The sequence below is a fragment of the Hyperolius riggenbachi genome, chromosome 7 (genome assembly GCF_040937935.1).
Source record: "Hyperolius riggenbachi isolate aHypRig1 chromosome 7, aHypRig1.pri, whole genome shotgun sequence".
In the NCBI taxonomy this organism is placed as follows: Eukaryota; Metazoa; Chordata; class Amphibia; order Anura; family Hyperoliidae; genus Hyperolius; species Hyperolius riggenbachi.
In genome coordinates, this window is record NC_090652.1 from 148,646,273 (window position 1) to 148,667,784 (window position 21,512).

The 21,512-nt window shown below is 47.1% G+C and overlaps 1 protein-coding gene across 3 annotated transcripts in view; it reads left to right on the forward strand.

Annotated features, from left to right (window-relative positions):
• The window catches only part of SYT17 (synaptotagmin 17), a 263,433-nt gene that overhangs the window by 100,404 nt on the left and 141,517 nt on the right, over positions 1–21,512 (forward strand). For all 3 annotated transcript variants that reach the window (XM_068246850.1, XM_068246851.1, XM_068246852.1), the window contains exons 4-5: positions 16,592–16,740; positions 18,391–19,010. In XM_068246850.1, the coding sequence (XP_068102951.1) occupies positions 16,592–16,740; positions 18,391–19,010 (769 nt within the window). The remainder of the gene's footprint in view (positions 1–16,591; positions 16,741–18,390; positions 19,011–21,512) is intronic.

The following is a 21,512-nucleotide window of genomic DNA, read 5'->3' on the forward strand; positions in this document are numbered from 1 at the left end:
GTTTGATTGTGATTATCTGTTATGACTCTTTGCCTGCCTGACTATCCTCCTGAACTCTGATCTTGTACCATGCCATTCTGATACTCTGTTGCCGAACCCCGGCTCGTCCTTAGACTCTGCTTCTGCCTCCTGATCTTGTACCTCGATATTTCTGATACCCTGTTGCCGAACCCTGCCTGTACCTAGACTCCGCCTCTGCCTTCTGATTCTGTACTTTATCTGTCCGTGTGTTACAACCTGGCTTGTCCGACCTCGAGAACCGACCTTACTATTGGAGGCGGTTCCCCGTCCTGTTAGTGACACTACCTCCTGAGTGTTACTTTCAGACTTACCTTCCTACTGTCAGCCCGACTCCTCCCGCCTTGGAGAGTTCAGGCCTTCGGAAGGAAGCCGTGCAGTACTCCTCACTGCACTAAGGCCAGTCCTCTAAGTGTTACTGTTACACCAAACACTACACTCTACTCAGGTGAACAGAGGTTAGCTGGTATATCGGATTATCGGTGATACTGCAGATCACTTATAATCTGATATACATCTGTATTCCCAGTGATACTGCAGATCACCGGTAATCAGATCCTCTCTGTGCTTCACCGTTCGTTACAGAACGCCAGACCAATATACAAAATGGATGCAAACACTGATTGTCTGGGTGTACTTGCCGCTTCGGTGGACAAAATCAATCAAGTACTGGGCACCCACATAACTCTTATTGATGCCCTATCAGGGTCTGTACAAACCCTCCAGACATCAGTGGATCATGTGCGATCCCCTTTTAGCTCTGACATACGTATGCCTGTACCTGAAAGTTTTTCCGGTCACAGATCTGACTTCCGGAATTTTAGGATTAGGGTGTTGTCCTATTTTGAGTTGAGACCCCAATCTTCGGGTACTGAGACCCAGAGGGTCACGTTTATTAAAACTTTGTTGTCCGGCGACTCCCAGTCTTGGGCGTATAGCCTGCCCGCCGGAGACAAAGCTCTTACCTCTGTAGAGGAATTCTTTAAAGCTATGGCAGTAATTTACGACGATTCGGACCTTGCCTCGACTTCTGAGCGGAAGCTCAAGCTTTTGCGTCAAGGCGAAGGTCCGGTCGAAGATTACGCGGCCAAGTTTAGGAGGTGGTCAGTTACGGCCAGGTGGGACACTTATGCCCTGTTAGATCGTTTCTTGTCAGGGCTGTCCGATGAGGTCTCTGATTTGATGTTAAGCCAGCCCGAGCCCAGAACAGTCGATGAGGCCATCTCAGCGGCCATCCGAATCGACCGCAGGCTGCGCTACCAAAAACAGACCAGGGGTAGTTCCCGTCTCAGAGGGGTATCTTACACCACGGTCCCAGTGACTCCACCTCCTACTATTTCACCTTCTCCCGTCTTGCCTCCATCCGAGCCGATACAGATTGCTCGGTCAAAATTAACCCAGGTAGAGCGAAGACGGAGAATGACCGAACAGCTGTGTCTGTACTGCGCTGAAGGGGGGCATATAGTACAGAACTGCCCCAATAAGCCGGGGAAACGCTACTGCTTAGGAGTGGTAGGGGGTAACACCCCGGGCGTCCGACTTTTACCCCTAGAAGAAAAACTATTGCTTCTTCCCTGTACCATTACGTGGGAAAATAAGACTGAGGTCACGGAAGCCTTTATCGATTCAGGCTCCGCGGCAAATTTTTTGGGATTTTGAGTTTGCTAAGAGATTGTGTATTCCGCTCACACCAGTACAACCACCCATCCAGGTTACGGCAGTGGATGACTCTCCTCTGCAAGGAAATCACCCACTGTCTCAGACACCAGAGGTGGGGGTCACCATAGGGGTACTGCACTGGGAAAAGTTACAGTTCTTTGTGTTGCATATGACAACCTCCACCATTATACTCGGCATGCCATGGTTGCACCTTCATTCTCCACACATTGATTGGGCCACCGGCCAACTAATTTCTTGGTCAGCACACTGCTTTCAGCGATGTTTAGGGAAGGTGACATTGGGCCAAACCAGGGTTCATGTACAGGGGGTACCTGAGCAATATGTGGAATATTCTGATGTATTCTGTCCCAAGGCTGCAGACAAATTACCCCCACATCGCTCTTTCAATTGCCCCATTGATATCCGTTCAGGTTGTATGCCCCCTCGGGGTCATTTGTACAATTTATCTGGGCCAGAAAAATTGGCTATGCAAGAATATATCCGTGAGAATTTGGCCAAATGCTTCATCCGGCCGTCCTGATCGCCTGCTGGAGCAGGTTTCTTTTTCGTTAAAAAGAAAGACGGGGGCCTGCGGCCCTGTATTGATTACCGGGGACTAAATAAGATCACGGTAAAGAATCGCTATCCGTTACCCCTGATAGACGATTTATTTACGCAGGTCACTGATGCTAAGATCTTCTCAAAGCTGGATTTGCGGGGTGCGTACAACCTGGTGCGCATAAGAAAGGGCGATGAGTGGAAAACGGCCTTTAACACGCCAGACGGGCATTACGAGTACCTGGTGATGCCCTTTGGGTTATGTAATGCCCCGGCCGTTTTCCAGGAACTCATCAATGAGGTCTTCAGAGAGGTGTTGGGGAGATTTGTTCTGGTCTATCTAGACGATATACTTGTTTTCTCCAACAACCTCTCTGAGCACAGAATGCATGTGAAATTTGTACTCAACAAATTAAGACAAAACTCACTTTACGCTAAAATTGAGAAGTGTATTTTTGAAGTCACATCTGTCGCCTTTCTGGGGTACATAATTTCCACCACGGGCCTGTCTATGGACCCCGCCAAAGTCTCTGCTGTTTTGGAATGGCCTCAGCCGGTTGGGTTGAAGTCTTTACAGCGGTTTTTAGGCTTTGTGAATTATTATAGAAGGTTCATAAAGGGGTATTCCACGGTTATCGCACCCCTCACCTGTCTTACGAAAAAAGGGGCAGATACCACCCACTGGTCTCCTGATGCATTAAGTGCTTTCTCCACTTTAAAAGATTTGTTTTGTTCCGCACCCATCCTGAGACATGTAGACACCTCTTATCCTTTTATTGTTGAGGTGGACGCCTCAGAGGTTGGGGTAGGGGCTGTGCTGTCTCAGCGGTCAGGGTTGCAAGGAAGGCTACACCCTTGTGCGTATTTCTCTCGTAGGTTCTCTCTGGCAGAGAGAAACTACGATATAGGCAACAGAGAGCTCTTAGCCATTAAACTTGCTTTTGAGGAGTGGCGTCACTGGCTGGAAGGAGCAGAACATACAATTATGGTATACACGGATCACAAGAATCTAGAATACATCGAGGGGGCTAAGAGATTAAGTCCCCGTCAGGCTCGATGGTCTTTGTTTTTTTCGAGGTTCAGGTTCGTAATTACGTATACCCCGGGTAGCAAGAACATTAAGGCAGACGCCCTGTCCAGATGCTTTGAGTTGGAGACAGCACAGCCTTCTGCCCCAGAGACCATTGTCCCACAAAATTTGGTGCTGGCCGTAACAGAGACTTGGGAAGACTGGACAGAGACCTTGAGTCCTTTTCAGCAGGATGTCCCTGAGGGGAAGCCTGAGGGGGTTTTATTTGTGCCTCTGCCATTCCGTCTCCGGGTGCTACAGATATTCCATTCACACAAGAATGCGGGACATCCTGGGGCATCTAGAACGCAGGATCTTGTGGCCAGGTGTGCTTGGTGGCCGTCTCTGGCAGCCGACTGCAAAGAATTTGTTAAGGATTGTGCAGTATGTGCTAAAAGCAAACCCTCCCGGCTGGCACCTGTAGGGACGTTGCAGTCTTTACCCACCCCGAGTGAACCATGGACTCACTTGTCCATGGATTCCCAGATCAGAGGGCATGTCGGTCATTTGGGTGGTAGTCGACCGCTTCAGCAAGTTGGCCCATTTTGTGCCCTTGAAAGGTCTCCCCTCGGCCCAGGAATTGGCCGACTTGTTTATCAAACACGTGTTCCGGCTGCACGGCATTCCGGAAAACATAGTGTCCGATCGGGGAGTCCAATTCGTATCTAAATTCTGGAGGGCATTCTGTCATCAAATGGGCATAAAGCTGTCGTTTTCATCGGGCTACCACCCACAGACCAACGGTCAGACAGAGAGGGTCAACCAGTCATTAGAGCAGTTTTTGAGATGCTACGTTGCAGAGGCGCAGAATGACTGGGTCAAATTTCTGCCCTTTGCAGAATTTGCACAAAACAATTTGAAAAGTTCTTCCACTGGATTTTCTCAGTTCCAGGTAGTGTCTGGAAGATTGCCCAAATTTTCAGTTACCAGTGGCCTCCAATCCATTTCCAGCTCTGGAGGCTTGGCAAAGGTCTTTTAAAGACATTTGGCGGACGGTGAGAGACAGTTTGGAAAAGGCGTTTCTGAGTCAGAAGGGTCAAGCTGACAAGAAACGGTCTTTGGAGTGGAGATTCCAACCAGGAGACTTAGTTTGGGTATCCACACGTCACTTGGCCCTAAAACAGCCCTCAGACAAGTTGGGTCCCAGGTTTGTCGGGCCTTTCCCGATAGCCAGAAGGATCAACAACGTCACTTACGCCGTTGATCTTCCCGCCAGCATGCGTGGGGTAAGATCCTTCCACGTATCCCTGCTTAAACCAGCAGTCCATGTGGGTCCCACTCCTCCTCCTCCTGTGTTGGTGGATGACCAGCCTTAGTACGAGGTAGAAAAGATTTTAGATTCACGCTTTGTACAAAACTCGGTACAATATCTCGTACATTGGAAAGGGTACGGCATTGAGGAGAGACAATGGGTACCGGGGAGTCGCATGCATGCGGACGAATTAAGGAGGGAGTTTCACGCTTTACATCCCGAGAAACCTGGTAGGAGTTGTCTGGAGTCCACTCCTCGGGGGGGGGGGGGGGTGTGTTCTGTGAGGAAACGCGGAAAAGCCGCCGCGTGTGCCAAGAGCTAGGCGGCTGACTCCGCGTCCTACGCGGCGGTTTGCACGCGTCTGGTTGTGTGGTGGAACGTGGAAAAGCCGCCGCATGTCCTGACAGCAAAGCGGCTGTTTGCATGCAGCAGCATGTGCTTGGTGTGGCTGGGTCTGTTAGTGCACCTAGGCAGATGGAGAGCTATGCTCGCGCGGGCCTGAATTCAGGACCTTTATACCTGCAGAGGAAGTGTCAGCTGATCAGGAAGGTCAGCTGATTCCTGCAGGACTCATGATTGGCTGAATGGTTCGGGCGGGGCAGCAGAGTCCAGCAACTATATATTCTGCTGCTTATTCAGTTGCTGGTTGTCTGGCGTTGCAAACACATACGTGGGAGCACTCAGACCTGTAGTCAGATCCTTAAGTGTGCCGGGACCAGCTGGAGCTGTAATCCTACACTTAGCTAGATTCTGTTGATAGCTAAAGTACTAGTTTGATTGTGATTATCTGTTATGACTCTTTGCCTGCCTGACTATCCTCCTGAACTCTGATCTTGTACCATGCCATTCTGATACTCTGTTGCCGAACCCCGGCTCGTCCTTAGACTCTGCTTCTGCCTCCTGATCTTGTACCTCGATATTTCTGATACCCTGTTGCCGAACCCTGCCTGTACCTAGACTCCGCCTCTGCCTTCTGATTCTGTACTTTATCTATCCGTGTGTTACAACCTGGCTTGTCCGACCTCGAGAACCGACCTTACTATTGGAGGCGGTTCCCCGTCCTGTTAGTGACACTACCTCCTGAGTGTTACTTTCAGACTTACCTTCCTACTGTCAGCCCGACTCCTCCCGCCTTGGAGAGTTCAGGCCTTCGGAAGGAAGCCGTGCAGTACTCCTCACTGCACTGAGGCCAGTCCTCTAAGTGTTACTGTTACACCAAACACTACACTCTACTCAGGTGAACAGAGGTTAGCTGGTATATCGGATTATCGGTGATACTGCAGATCACTTATAATCTGGTATACATCTGTATTCCCAGTGATACTGCAGATCACCGGTAATCAGATCCTCTCTGTGCTTCACCGTTCGTTACAGTGTGTAATGAATCTAAAATATATGAAAGTCTAATGTTTATCAGTACATTACAGAAAATAATGAACTTTATCACAATATGCTAATTTTTTAAGAAGGACCTGTACATATATTGTAATTAAAAAATATATACAATTAAGTTTTCTGGAATAATAAGATGGCGAAATTCACTCTCAAATACTGAGCAAAGGATTTAGTGTTAATGCCCACACACACACTAGATGGTTGTTGCCCAGTGGGGATCAGGATCTAGCGTCACTAGGCTGCTTGCTAGTGATGTGTTCTGTTGCTATGTGGGGTTGAGGGATGGTCGAGTGGCACGGGGGTGTCGTCACACCTGAGCTGGGTGAGTGGAGAGAACAATATTTTCGGCCATTGCTTGGCCTAATCAAAGCGCCGTTCAAATCAATGGTGGAGAAGCTGAGGGAGGTCTGGGGCCGCTGTACACACAATGGATTTTATGGCAGAGGCAGTCTTTATAGGCCACCTCGCCCAAGTTTCATCTAACGTTTGTATGGAGCTTTACCGAAGTTCAGATCACAAGAATAGCACAAGTTGTGGTAAGTAATAGTGATAAGCAAACAATTCTCCTTATCTCCATTGAGCCAGGGAGAGATTTAAAGCTAAGGAATCAAAGCCTCTATATGTTGGCTAGATAGGAAGCTGCCTCACGAGGCATTGCTCATTTGCATGCCAGGAGAATTTTTTTTTTACTTCTAGTTAGATGCTAATGCATCAGAAAGGTGTTGTTCTCTCACAATTCTGCACCATACTGTATTTAAAATGCTGTTGTTATATGTTGAGGAAAAAAGAGTTAAAGAGAATCTGCATTGTTAAAATCGCACAAAAGTAAACATACCAGTACGTTAGGGGACATCTCCTATTACCCTCTGACACAATTTCGCCGCTCCTCGCCGCATTAAAAGTGGTTAAAAACAGTTTTAAAAAGTTTGTTTATAAACAAACAAAATGGCCACCAAAACAGGAAGTAGGTTGATGTACAGTATGTCCACACATAGAAAATACATCCATACACAAGCAGGCTGTATACAGCCTTCCTTTTGAATCTCAAGAGATTATTTGTGTGTTTCTTTCCCCCTGTTCTCATGCACTGAAGTTTCAGGCTGCTTGTTTCTTCCTGCAAACAGCTTTGCCCTTGTCTGTAATTCCTAAGTATGTGAAAGCCCAGCCAGCTCAGAGGAGGATTTATCCAGCTTGTAAACGATAAGAGAGAAGAGAGAAGCTGCCCTAATCTAAATAATACACAGGCAGTGTGCATAGAGCGGCCTGGAAGGGGGAGTTCATAGCAGAACCACAACACTGAAGAACTTGGCAGCCTTCCAGACACAGGCTGACAAGTCCACTCCTCGGGGGGGGGGGGGGGGGGTGTGTGTTCTGTGAGGAAACGCGGAAAAGCCGCCGCGTGTGCCAAGAGCTAGGCGGCTGACTCCGCGTCCTACGCGGCGGTTTGCACGCGTCTGGTTGTGTGGTGGAACGTGGAAAAGCCGCCGCATGTCCTGACAGCAAAGCGGCTGTTTGCATGCAGCAGCATGTGCTTGGTGTGGCTGGGTCTGTTAGTGCACCTAGGCAGATGGAGAGCTATGCTCGCGCGGGCCTGAATTCAGGACCTTTATACCTGCAGAGGAAGTGTCAGCTGATCAGGAAGGTCAGCTGATTCCTGCAGGACTCATGATTGGCTGAATGGTTCGGGCGGGGCAGCAGAGTCCAGCAACTATATATTCTGCTGCTTATTCAGTTGCTGGTTGTCTGGCGTTGCAAACACATACGTGGGAGCACTCAGACCTGTAGTCAGATCCTTAAGTGTGTCGGGACCAGCTGGAGCTGTAATCCTACACTTAGCTAGATTCTGTTGATAGCTAAAGTACTAGTTTGATTGTGATTATCTGTTATGACTCTTTGCCTGCCTGACTATCCTCCTGAACTCTGATCTTGTACCATGCCATTCTGATACTCTGTTGCCGAACCCCGGCTCGTCCTTAGACTCTGCTTCTGCCTCCTGATCTTGTACCTCGATATTTCTGATACCCTGTTGCCGAACCCTGCCTGTACCTAGACTCCGCCTCTGCCTTCTGATTCTGTACTTTATCTGTCCGTGTGTTACAACCTGGCTTGTCCGACCTCGAGAACCGACCTTACTATTGGAGGCGGTTCCCCGTCCTGTTAGTGACACTACCTCCTGAGTGTTACTTTCAGACTTACCTTCCTACTGTCAGCCCGACTCCTCCCGCCTTGGAGAGTTCAGGCCTTCGGAAGGAAGCCGTGCAGTACTCCTCACTGCACTAAGGCCAGTCCTCTAAGTGTTACTGTTACACCAAACACTACACTCTACTCAGGTGAACAGAGGTTAGCTGGTATATCGGATTATCGGTGATACTGCAGATCACTTATAATCTGATATACATCTGTATTCCCAGTGATACTGCAGATCACCGGTAATCAGATCCTCTCTGTGCTTCACCGTTCGTTACAGAACGCCAGACCAATATACAAAATGGATGCAAACACTGATTGTCTGGGTGTACTTGCCGCTTCGGTGGACAAAATCAATCAAGTACTGGGCACCCACATAACTCTTATTGATGCCCTATCAGGGTCTGTACAAACCCTCCAGACATCAGTGGATCATGTGCGATCCCCTTTTAGCTCTGACATACGTATGCCTGTACCTGAAAGTTTTTCCGGTCACAGATCTGACTTCCGGAATTTTAGGATTAGGGTGTTGTCCTATTTTGAGTTGAGACCCCAATCTTCGGGTACTGAGACCCAGAGGGTCACGTTTATTAAAACTTTGTTGTCCGGCGACTCCCAGTCTTGGGCGTATAGCCTGCCCGCCGGAGACAAAGCTCTTACCTCTGTAGAGGAATTCTTTAAAGCTATGGCAGTAATTTACGACGATTCGGACCTTGCCTCGACTTCTGAGCGGAAGCTCAAGCTTTTGCGTCAAGGCGAAGGTCCGGTCGAAGATTACGCGGCCAAGTTTAGGAGGTGGTCAGTTACGGCCAGGTGGGACACTTATGCCCTGTTAGATCGTTTCTTGTCAGGGCTGTCCGATGAGGTCTCTGATTTGATGTTAAGCCAGCCCGAGCCCAGAACAGTCGATGAGGCCATCTCAGCGGCCATCCGAATCGACCGCAGGCTGCGCTACCAAAAACAGACCAGGGGTAGTTCCCGTCTCAGAGGGGTATCTTACACCACGGTCCCAGTGACTCCACCTCCTACTATTTCACCTTCTCCCGTCTTGCCTCCATCCGAGCCGATACAGATTGCTCGGTCAAAATTAACCCAGGTAGAGCGAAGACGGAGAATGACCGAACAGCTGTGTCTGTACTGCGCTGAAGGGGGGCATATAGTACAGAACTGCCCCAATAAGCCGGGGAAACGCTACTGCTTAGGAGTGGTAGGGGGTAACACCCCGGGCGTCCGACTTTTACCCCTAGAAGAAAAACTATTGCTTCTTCCCTGTACCATTACGTGGGAAAATAAGACTGAGGTCACGGAAGCCTTTATCGATTCAGGCTCCGCGGCAAATTTTTTGGGATTTTGAGTTTGCTAAGAGATTGTGTATTCCGCTCACACCAGTACAACCACCCATCCAGGTTACGGCAGTGGATGACTCTCCTCTGCAAGGAAATCACCCACTGTCTCAGACACCAGAGGTGGGGGTCACCATAGGGGTACTGCACTGGGAAAAGTTACAGTTCTTTGTGTTGCATATGACAACCTCCACCATTATACTTGGCATGCCATGGTTGCACCTTCATTCTCCACACATTGATTGGGCCACCGGCCAACTAATTTCTTGGTCAGCACACTGCTTTCAGCGATGTTTAGGGAAGGTGACATTGGGCCAAACCAGGGTTCATGTACAGGGGGTACCTGAGCAATATGTGGAATATTCTGATGTATTCTGTCCCAAGGCTGCAGACAAATTACCCCCACATCGCTCTTTCAATTGCCCCATTGATATCCGTTCAGGTTGTATGCCCCCTCGGGGTCATTTGTACAATTTATCTGGGCCAGAAAAATTGGCTATGCAAGAATATATCCGTGAGAATTTGGCCAAATGCTTCATCCGGCCGTCCTGATCGCCTGCTGGAGCAGGTTTCTTTTTCGTTAAAAAGAAAGACGGGGGCCTGCGGCCCTGTATTGATTACCGGGGACTAAATAAGATCACGGTAAAGAATCGCTATCCGTTACCCCTGATAGACGATTTATTTACGCAGGTCACTGATGCTAAGATCTTCTCAAAGCTGGATTTGCGGGGTGCGTACAACCTGGTGCGCATAAGAAAGGGCGATGAGTGGAAAACGGCCTTTAACACGCCAGACGGGCATTACGAGTACCTGGTGATGCCCTTTGGGTTATGTAATGCCCCGGCCGTTTTCCAGGAACTTATCAATGAGGTCTTCAGAGAGGTGTTGGGGAGATTTGTTCTGGTCTATCTAGACGATATACTTGTTTTCTCCAACAACCTCTCTGAGCACAGAATGCATGTGAAATTTGTACTCAACAAATTAAGACAAAACTCACTTTACGCTAAAATTGAGAAGTGTATTTTTGAAGTCACATCTGTCGCCTTTCTGGGGTACATAATTTCCACCACGGGCCTGTCTATGGACCCCGCCAAAGTCTCTGCTGTTTTGGAATGGCCTCAGCCGGTTGGGTTGAAGTCTTTACAGCGGTTTTTAGGCTTTGTGAATTATTATAGAAGGTTCATAAAGGGGTATTCCACGGTTATCGCACCCCTCACCTGTCTTACGAAAAAAGGGGCAGATACCACCCACTGGTCTCCTGATGCATTAAGTGCTTTCTCCACTTTAAAAGATTTGTTTTGTTCCGCACCCATCCTGAGACATGTAGACACCTCTTATCCTTTTATTGTTGAGGTGGACGCCTCAGAGGTTGGGGTAGGGGCTGTGCTGTCTCAGCGGTCAGGGTTGCAAGGAAGGCTACACCCTTGTGCGTATTTCTCTCGTAGGTTCTCTCTGGCAGAGAGAAACTACGATATAGGCAACAGAGAGCTCTTAGCCATTAAACTTGCTTTTGAGGAGTGGCGTCACTGGCTGGAAGGAGCAGAACATACAATTATGGTATACACGGATCACAAGAATCTAGAATACATCGAGGGGGCTAAGAGATTAAGTCCCCGTCAGGCTCGATGGTCTTTGGTTTTTTCGAGGTTCAGGTTCGTAATTACGTATACCCCGGGTAGCAAGAACATTAAGGCAGACGCCCTGTCCAGATGCTTTGAGTTGGAGACAGCACAGCCTTCTGCCCCAGAGACCATTGTCCCACAAAATTTGGTGCTGGCCTTAACAGAGACTTGGGAAGACAGGACAGAGACCTTGAGTCCTTTTCAGCAGGATGTCCCTGAGGGGAAGCCTGAGGGGGTTTTATTTGTGCCTCTGCCATTCCGTCTCCGGGTGCTACAGATATTCCATTCACACAAGAATGCGGGACATCCTGGGGCATCTAGAACGCAGGATCTTGTGGCCAGGTGTGCTTGGTGGCCGTCTCTGGCAGCCGACTGCAAAGAATTTGTTAAGGATTGTGCAGTATGTGCTAAAAGCAAACCCTCCCGGCTGGCACCTGTAGGGACGTTGCAGTCTTTACCCACCCCGAGTGAACCATGGACTCACTTGTCCATGGATTCCCAGATCAGAGGGCATGTCGGTCATTTGGGTGGTAGACGGCCACTTCAGCAAGTTGGCCCATTTTGTGCCCTTGAAAGGTCTCCCCTCGGCCCAGGAATTGGCCGACTTGTTTATCAAACACGTGTTCCGGCTGCACGGCATTCCGGAAAACATAGTGTCCGATCGGGGAGTCCAATTCGTATCTAAATTCTGGAGGGCATTCTGTCATCAAATGGGCATGAAGCTGTCGTTTTCATCGGGCTACCACCCACAGACCAACGGTCAGACAGAGAGGGTCAACCAGTCATTAGAGCAGTTTTTGAGATGCTACGTTGCAGAGGCGCAGAATGACTGGGTCAAATTTCTGCCCTTTGCAGAATTTGCACAAAACAATTTGAAAAGTTCTTCCACTGGATTTTCTCAGTTCCAGGTAGTGTCTGGAAGATTGCCCAAATTTTCAGTTACCAGTGGCCTCCAATCCATTTCCAGCTCTGGAGGCTTGGCAAAGGTCTTTTAAAGACATTTGGCGGACGGTGAGAGACAGTTTGGAAAAGGCGTTTCTGAGTCAGAAGGGTCAAGCTGACAAGAAACGGTCTTTGGAGTGGAGATTCCAACCAGGAGACTTAGTTTGGGTATCCACACGTCACTTGGCCCTAAAACAGCCCTCAGACAAGTTGGGTCCCAGGTTTGTCGGGCCTTTCCCGATAGCCAGAAGGATCAACAACGTCACTTACGCCGTTGATCTTCCCGCCAGCATGCGTGGGGTAAGATCCTTCCACGTATCCCTGCTTAAACCAGCAGTCCATGTGGGTCTCCTCCTCCTGTGTTGGTGGATGACCAGCCTTAGTACGAGGTAGAAAAGATTTTAGATTCACGCTTTGTACAAAACTCGGTACAATATCTCGTACATTGGAAAGGGTACGGCATTGAGGAGAGACAATGGGTACCGGGGAGTCGCATGCATGCGGACGAATTAAGGAGGGAGTTTCACGCTTTACATCCCGAGAAACCTGGTAGGAGTTGTCTGGAGTCCACTCCTCGGGGGGGGGGGGTGTGTTCTGTGAGGAAACGCGGAAAAGCCGCCGCGTGTGCCAAGAGCTAGGCGGCTGACTCCGCGTCCTACGCGGCGGTTTGCACGCGTCTGGTTGTGTGGTGGAACGTGGAAAAGCCGCCGCATGTCCTGACAGCAAAGCGGCTGTTTGCATGCAGCAGCATGTGCTTGGTGTGGCTGGGTCTGTTAGTGCACCTAGGCAGATGGAGAGCTATGCTCGCGCGGGCCTGAATTCAGGACCTTTATACCTGCAGAGGAAGTGTCAGCTGATCAGGAAGGTCAGCTGATTCCTGCAGGACTCATGATTGGCTGAATGGTTCGGGCGGGGCAGCAGAGTCCAGCAACTATATATTCTGCTGCTTATTCAGTTGCTGGTTGTCTGGCGTTGCAAACACATACGTGGGAGCACTCAGACCTGTAGTCAGATCCTTAAGTGTGCCGGGACCAGCTGGAGCTGTAATCCTACACTTAGCTAGATTCTGTTGATAGCTAAAGTACTAGTTTGATTGTGATTATCTGTTATGACTCTTTGCCTGCCTGACTATCCTCCTGAACTCTGATCTTGTACCATGCCATTCTGATACTCTGTTGCCGAACCCCGGCTCGTCCTTAGACTCTGCTTCTGCCTCCTGATCTTGTACCTCGATATTTCTGATACCCTGTTGCCGAACCCTGCCTGTACCTAGACTCCGCCTCTGCCTTCTGATTCTGTACTTTATCTGTCCGTGTGTTACAACCTGGCTTGTCCGACCTCGAGAACCGACCTTACTATTGGAGGCGGTTCCCCGTCCTGTTAGTGACACTACCTCCTGAGTGTTACTTTCAGACTTACCTTCCTACTGTCAGCCCGACTCCTCCCGCCTTGGAGAGTTCAGGCCTTCGGAAGGAAGCCGTGCAGTACTCCTCACTGCACTGAGGCCAGTCCTCTAAGTGTTACTGTTACACCAAACACTACACTCTACTCAGGTGAACAGAGGTTAGCTGGTATATCGGATTATCGGTGATACTGCATAATAATCTGGTATACATCTGTATTCCCAGTGATACTGCAGATCACCGGTAATCAGATCCTCTCTGTGCTTCACCGTTCGTTACAGTGTGTAATGAATCTAAAATATATGAAAGTCTAATGTTTATCAGTACATTACAGAAAATAATGAACTTTATCACAATATGTTAATTTTTTAAGAATTTTTTAAGAAGGACCTGTACATATATTGTAATTAAAAAATATATACAATTAAGTTTTCTGGAATAATAAGATGGCGAAATTCACTCTCAAATACTGAGCAAAGGATTTAGTGTTAATGCCCACACACACACTAGATGGTTGTTGCCCAGTGGGGATCAGGATCTAGCGTCACTAGGCTGCTTGCTAGTGATGTGTTCTGTTGCTATGTGGGGTTGAGGGATGGTCGAGTGGCACGGGGGTGTCGTCACACCTGAGCTGGGTGAGTGGAGAGAACAATATTTTCGGCCATTGCTTGGCCTAATCAAAGCGCCGTTCAAATCAATGGTGGAGAAGCTGAGGGAGGTCTGGGGCCGCTGTACACACAATGGATTTTATGGCAGAGGCAGTCTTTATAGGCCACCTCGCCCAAGTTTCATCTAACGTTTGTATGGAGCTTTACCGAAGTTCAGATCACAAGAATAGCACAAGTTGTGGTAAGTAATAGTGATAAGCAAACAATTCTCCTTATCTCCATTGAGCCAGGGAGAGATTTAAAGCTAAGGAATCAAAGCCTCTATATGTTGGCTAGATAGGAAGCTGCCTCACGAGGCATTGCTCATTTGCATGCCAGGAGAATTTTTTTTTTACTTCTAGTTAGATGCTAATGCATCAGAAAGGTGTTGTTCTCTCACAATTCTGCACCATACTGTATTTAAAATGCTGTTGTTATATGTTGAGGAAAAAAGAGTTAAAGAGAATCTGCATTGTTAAAATCGCACAAAAGTAAACATACCAGTACGTTAGGGGACATCTCCTATTACCCTCTGACACAATTTCGCCGCTCCTCGCCGCATTAAAAGTGGTTAAAAACTGTTTTAAAAAGTTTGTTTATAAACAAACAAAATGGCCACCAAAACAGGAAGTAGGTTGATGTACAGTATGTCCACACATAGAAAATACATCCATACACAAGCAGGCTGTATACAGCCTTCCTTTTGAATCTCAAGAGATTATTTGTGTGTTTCTTTCCCCCTGTTCTCATGCACTGAAGTTTCAGGCTGCTTGTTTCTTCCTGCAAACAGCTTTGCCCTTGTCTGTAATTCCTAAGTATGTGAAAGCCCAGCCAGCTCAGAGGAGGATTTATCCAGCTTGTAAACGATAAGAGAGAAGAGAGAAGCTGCCCTAATCTAAATAATACACAGGCAGTGTGCATAGAGCGGCCTGGAAGGGGGAGTTCATAGCAGAACCACAACACTGAAGAACTTGGCAGCCTTCCAGACACAGGCTGACAAGTCTGACAAGAGAGAGATAAGTTGATTTATTACAGAGACAGTGATAGTATAAAGTGCTGCAGTAAGCTAGAACCAGGGGCGTAGGAATAGGCCCTGCAGCCCCTGCGCCCGCGGGGGGGCCCGGACCCCCCCCTGGGGCCCGCTCGGGGCCGTTTTGTGGGTGCTGGAGGGGTGGCAGCATGAGGGGAAAGCCTTGCCCACAGTCGGCGGGGAGAGGGGTAGTTCCCCCCTCTCCCTCACCTCGGGGCTCTCCCCTCTGCGCTCCCCTCCAGCTCGTAAGTGTCTGTGGGGCTGTGGTGGGCAGCGAGCGGCGGGCAGATACATACCTGCTTCCGTGCGTTCCATCGGAGACTTCTCCCTCTAGCGGCTGACGTCACTTCCGGAAGTGACGTCAGCCGCTAGAGGGAGAAGTCTCCGATGGAACGCACGGAAGCAGGTATGTATCTGCCCGCCGCTCGCTGCCCACCACAGGCCCACAGACACTTACGAGCTGGAGGGGAGCGCAGAGGGGAGAGCCCCGAGGTGAGGGAGAGGGGGGAACTACCCCTCTCCCCGCCGACTGTGGGCAAGGCTTTCCCCTCATGCTGCCACCCCTCCAGCACCCACAAAACGGCCGCGAGCGGGCCCCGGGGGGGGGGCCCGCTCAGAAAATCTGCAGGGGGGCCCGGTGGGGCCTAGTTACGCCCCTGGCTAGAACACATTAGAATAGCTTTTTGAACTTGTAGGATGATAAAAAACAGGATGCATTTTTTGTTACGGAGTCTCTTTAAATATCAGGTATGCAAGTGGCGGACTCATTCCTGACTCAGACAGGAAGTGACTACATTGTGACCCTCACTGATAAGAAATTAGAACTATAAAACACTTTTCTAGCAGAAAATGGCCTCTGAGAGCAAGAAAGAGGTAAAAAAGGGGGAATTTCTTATCAGTGAGGGTCACACTGTAGTCAGTTCCTGTCTGAGTCAGGACTTGAGTCATCCACTTGCTTGCCTGATATTTAACTCTTTCAGATAAAGAAAGAAAAAAAGGAATACAGCAAAGTTATTTGTGTGCTAGGCACTGTACATACACATGTCTATCTTATCATGTCACATGTCAGTTCGGGTATCCTTTAATAGCGTGAGCAAGGTTTAGATAATTGTTCTATGTCTTTATTGGGAGGATTTCCCTTATTTTTTCCCCAGGGTCTTCTGTGCCTTTTATATGTACTTTGGTGGTCCTGAGGACAATAAATGAACATATTCTATTTACTTACTTACTGTTAGGAGATGAAGGGAAGGAACTTCTACCTGGTGATACAGGAAATGATGAAAGTCCAGAAGAGTTTCTAACCCTTTTCCATGCCGTCCAAAGACTTTTTAAAAAGGCTGGTGTTGGGGTCTAATTTAATTCCTTTTAGTTTTTATTTTTTGTTAGGATTTCAGTGCAGATTTTTTTCATATATTGTGTGACAAAACTTGCGCGAGCAAAGTCATTAATAATAAATTTGTATATAGGATTAATCGCAGTGATGATAAGGAAGGAGATTCAGACAACACAACAACAAGTGAGCCACCACAGACGCCTCTGGAGGACTCACCAGACCAAAGAAGGTCATCTTCAGATACATCCAGATCGACATATAGCCTCACCAGGCGCATTTCAAGTAAGACAGCTCAAGATTGTGCAGCAATGATGGTATTTCTTGTCTAGAACCTAGGTTCTCAACGTGTGGTACACGTACCCCAGGGGGTACTTATGATGGTTCCAGGGGGTACTCGGGCTTGAAAAACTTAACCAAGAATAACAAATTTAGAGTTTTAGAAAATGATAAAACTTATTTAAGCAATGCCAAATTAGTATTTTCGCTAAATAAAAGCAATAGTAAATGGTTGGAATTTTTTTAGAACCAATTCTCATGTACTACGATTAAATATATATTTGTCAAGGGGTACATGTGATAATGTTTACTATGCTAGGGGGTACTTAGTGAGTACAGGGCTTTAAAAGGGGTACATAACAATAAAGTGTTGAGAAACCCTGGTCTAGAACACTCATAGTTTATCTAGATCAGAACATTAATTTATGGAAGAAAATCAACTCTGTTGGGGTTATTTTTGTTTTAAATTAAGTATGTATTTTTTATGTCACTTTAAGTTTAACGTTTAACATTTCCATTTTAAAAACAGACCTGTGAGGGTTTTCAGTATTTGTAACTAACACTGCTCCATGAGCGCTGGTGCTAAAGGGTGCTTGCAACTACTTTGATGTACCGTACTTCATATTGTTTCTATTCATTCAAGCATAACCCTTAATCCAAGTAAAATAGAATTGACAACTTTCTGAAACTTTAAGTTCTTTTGAGCCTTTTATTTTTTGGCCATAAAAAAAAACAGGTGGAACAGAACTTCAGAAAGTCAGAGAATATTTTTTTCATTGAATGTGGGCCAAAAATCTTGGGACTTCATGGATGTACAGCAGAGAGTTTAGAAGGTAGCAGGCACCCCACAATATCTGTAGGTAGTTTAATATTATTTTAAGTTTTTTTCCATTAATATTACTCCCATTTCACTTGTCTGTTAACAGCATGCCTGAGTTAACAAGAGAAACTACAAATTACCAACCCTGAATATCCATGTTCCCTTTCCCCTTGTGCATTGGAACAGATAAAATCTTATTGAGTAGAGGTTTTATGGTGGATTTCCTGTGATTAGAGTTTCTCAGTTACTAAAGAGATACAGACTTTCCTGCTGATTGCATGGATGGAGACACATTTAAACCCAGATGTTGGAAGAAAAGGAAGACGCAGTCTGAACTTCTAATTTTTGAGTCCTAATGGTAGTTAGAACAGTTTAGTCGCTAAGGTTTTTTTTTTACACTGCTGTAACATTGTAGAAGGCTGAGTTTAATGCTGGGCATACACGGTACGTTTTGTACCGTGTAATCGAGCCGCTGGCTCAATTACGGCGCGTCACTGCAGGCGCCCAGACCGATTCCCTCTCGTCCCCGTGGGTGGCTTCTTATCTTCTGCCCGTTTATTCTTTTGTCCTGCCCACCGGTATCGAGCGCGGAATCGATCCGGCGGGGTATCGGACTCCTCCGAAATTATTAATCGAGCCATCAGTGGGTTCGATTACACGGTACAAAACGTACCGTGTATGCTCAGCATAAGTGTTGTAAGTGCCTGGAGCAGTCATTGCTTTACAGGGCACTACTTGAGATCCCTAATTTAGCTGGTACAAATACCATTTATTATCTTATCTAGTTTTGGATAATTTTATGTGTTTATTTAATTGGTTTCTCTTTCATTTTGTAGGTTTAGAATCAAGAAGACCCAGTTCTCCATTAATTGACATAAAACCAATCGAGTTTGGTGCATTAGGGGCAAAAAAAGAGATTGTACAGCCTACTGTGCTGCGAAAAACCTACACTCCAGAGGACTATTTTAGGAAATTTGAACCTCATTTATATCCTGTTAATTCCAGTAATGAGGATGTAGATGCATTAACTGATGATGAAATCCTAACTAAGTATCAGTTAGGTATGCTGCATTTTAGTACGCAGTATGATCTGTTACACAACTATCTGACTGTCAGAGTGATAGAGGCTAAAGACTTGCCACCTCCCATTTCTTATGATGGTACCAGACAAGACATGGCTCATTCAAACCCGTATGTGAAAATGTGTCTGCTGCCAGACCAGAAAAACTCTAAGCAAACTGGTGTGAAGCGCAAGACTCAGAATCCAGTATTTGAAGAGCGATATACTTTTGAAATCCTATTTTTAGAAGCCCAAAGAAGAACATTACTCTTAACTGTGGTGGATTTTGACAAGTTCTCCAGGCACTGTGTTATTGGCAAAGTTTCAATGCCACTGAATGAGGTTGATCTTGTGAAAGGAGGACACTGGTGGAAGCCTATCGTACCAAGTTCTCAGGTAAGAAAAGGGTTGTGTATGTATTGTAATAAAAACAGAAATCTATTTGCAGGTGAGGTCATTTATCTCTTAAACATTGAGTAATGGGCGTTTATGCCTCCAGACAGCTTTTGAGTCGTTCTTTGGAGACACAGAAAGGACTCCTGGATTTATTTCCAGAATCTACTCCATCCTCTGTGTTCCTTTCCTATATTCCTTTGTCAAGCATAAATATATGGAAGTATGGGAAACCAGATAAATTGTACTATAGAACTGTCTGATTTTGAAGACATGTGGTTAAATGCCATGAAAAGTTCCTTGTGTATGACCTCCAAGGAAAATATCTATAACATTTTGTTCCACTGCTAGAGGACCCGTGGTAAATTATTCTAGATTTTCCCTGGGACTTCTAATACTTGTTGGAAGAATTTTGGCTTTAGGGGAACCTTGGATCACAGCTTCCGGTTTTCCCTATGGCCCAGGCTTTCTGGTTTTGATCTTCAAGGTTCTCCTGAAGCATATACTATACCCATGGTTGTATCTCTTAGGTAAACCCTGGAGAGGCTTACGGAAACAATGTATGATGAACCATGTTTTCACTGCAGCTCGCCTTACTAATGCATCATTATTGAATCATTAACCTTACCTACTATTGAAGAGGGGGTTCATAGGATCAGGAGGGTCCATGGAACAGTAGCATTACTTTTAAGAATTACCCAATTTTAGGAACAAGTATGCACTGTGACTTGGAAGCTAGCTTAAACGGAGACTGAGGAAAAAGGCATTTGATCAGTGCATGGAGAGTAGAATGGCAAGTGCTGTGAAACCAACCATGCTTTACATGGGGCTTCATCTTCTTCTAAAAAAAAAAAAAAAAAAAAATGAAAAAGGGGTTTCATACCCTTCCACCATTCAAGGACAATGGACTGGAGCTGGTTGGTCTTTGAGACAAATTGGTTTTACCTTAATTTATGGTTTCTTAAAGAGACTCTGAAGTCTCATTCCTCCCTGTTTTTTTTTTTATTTAATCTTATTAAGCATTATATCCTAAGTGGAATCACCACAATCCCGCCGCAAAACGAGTGTTTTTTAATAGAGAAAAAGACCTGCAAAGTTCCACGACTTTGCAGGTCGCAGATTGTGCTGCCCTGAAGAGGCTGAGCTTTGCACTGTAGCTCTACCTCTCCGCAATCAATCTCCGCTGATCTCTGCCTCCTCCCCGCCCTTCTCAGTGAAAGAAGACTGAGGGGCGGGAGGAGGAGGAGGCGATCGGCAGAGATTGACTGCGGAAGAGGCAGAGCTACAGCTCAAAGCTCTGCCTCTTCAAGGAAGTAAAGCCCTGCGAGCCCAGGAATTTTGCTAGGCTTTTTCTCTATCAAAAAACACTTGTTTTGCGGCGGGATTTCACTTAGGCCCGGTTCACACTTGCGTTTTCTGCAAATACTGACTGGTGGCACGGATCCGGTCCGGTCCATTCTGAGAACATCTGTTTGCCATCCGGATCCAGCCAGTTCACGTTCAGTTTGCATCCGGATTTTCTTCCGTTCTGCATGCGGATTTGGATCCGTTTCCGTTTTCAAAGGGGTCTGGGAGGTCTGGAAAAGCTCTTAGGTCATTTTTGGAGAGAGTGACTGCTGTGTGGACCATGGATCCAGTGGTCTGCGTGCCCCTTGTCCCACGGGGCAGCGCCTGGATGGTCGGGTCCTCGGTGGAGTATTCCCTGGCCTCCCGGGGAGAGGCTGGGGGCTGTCTGGCGCTGGGCACATGCGTTTTGCTGTCCAGATGGCCGCCTGTACCATAGAAACCACTCAGGAATTGGGGTAGGACGACCGGCTTTCATCCGGAAGTGTGCTGTGCACTTCCGTTTTCATTGGTTCCTGTTGTGCTGGGTAATTTGTCTGGATCCGTTCCAGCGGCGGTGGACGGAGGTCCCGGTCAGGAAAAATGGCGCAGGTTGGAAAAATCCGGATTGCAGACCGGACCGCAATCTGCATCCGGATGCGGATGCGGAGGAACGGACGAGTGCGTACGGATCCATTGATAAACATTGGACCCTTTCTCGTCCGTTCTGTTTCCGACTGTGGTCTGCAAAATAACGCCAATGTGAACCGGGCCTTAGGCTATAATGCTTAAGAGTGAATTAAAAAAAATAGGGAAAAAATGAGACTTCAGAGTGTAATGATCCGCTCAGCTGCCTGCGCAGGCAGGCAGCTTTTTGACCACTGTTCTGGTCTGCATTCTGCAGGTCTCTGGAAAAGAGACCTTTTGTCAGTTTTGCAGCTTGCTGCTGCTGAGGAATTTGCACCATCAAATAAGTCCATCTTTATTAAGGTATCAAAATCATAAAAACATAATAAAACAGTGTAGGAAAATGGCATTTTCCTACACTGTTTTATTATGTTTTTATGATTTTGATACCTTAATAAAGATGGACTTATTTGATGGTGCGGATCTTTAGTAGCTGCTGTCAACACTCGGTGCTCCAGAGTGGATCCTTGCACATCATACTGCAACCATTGGTGC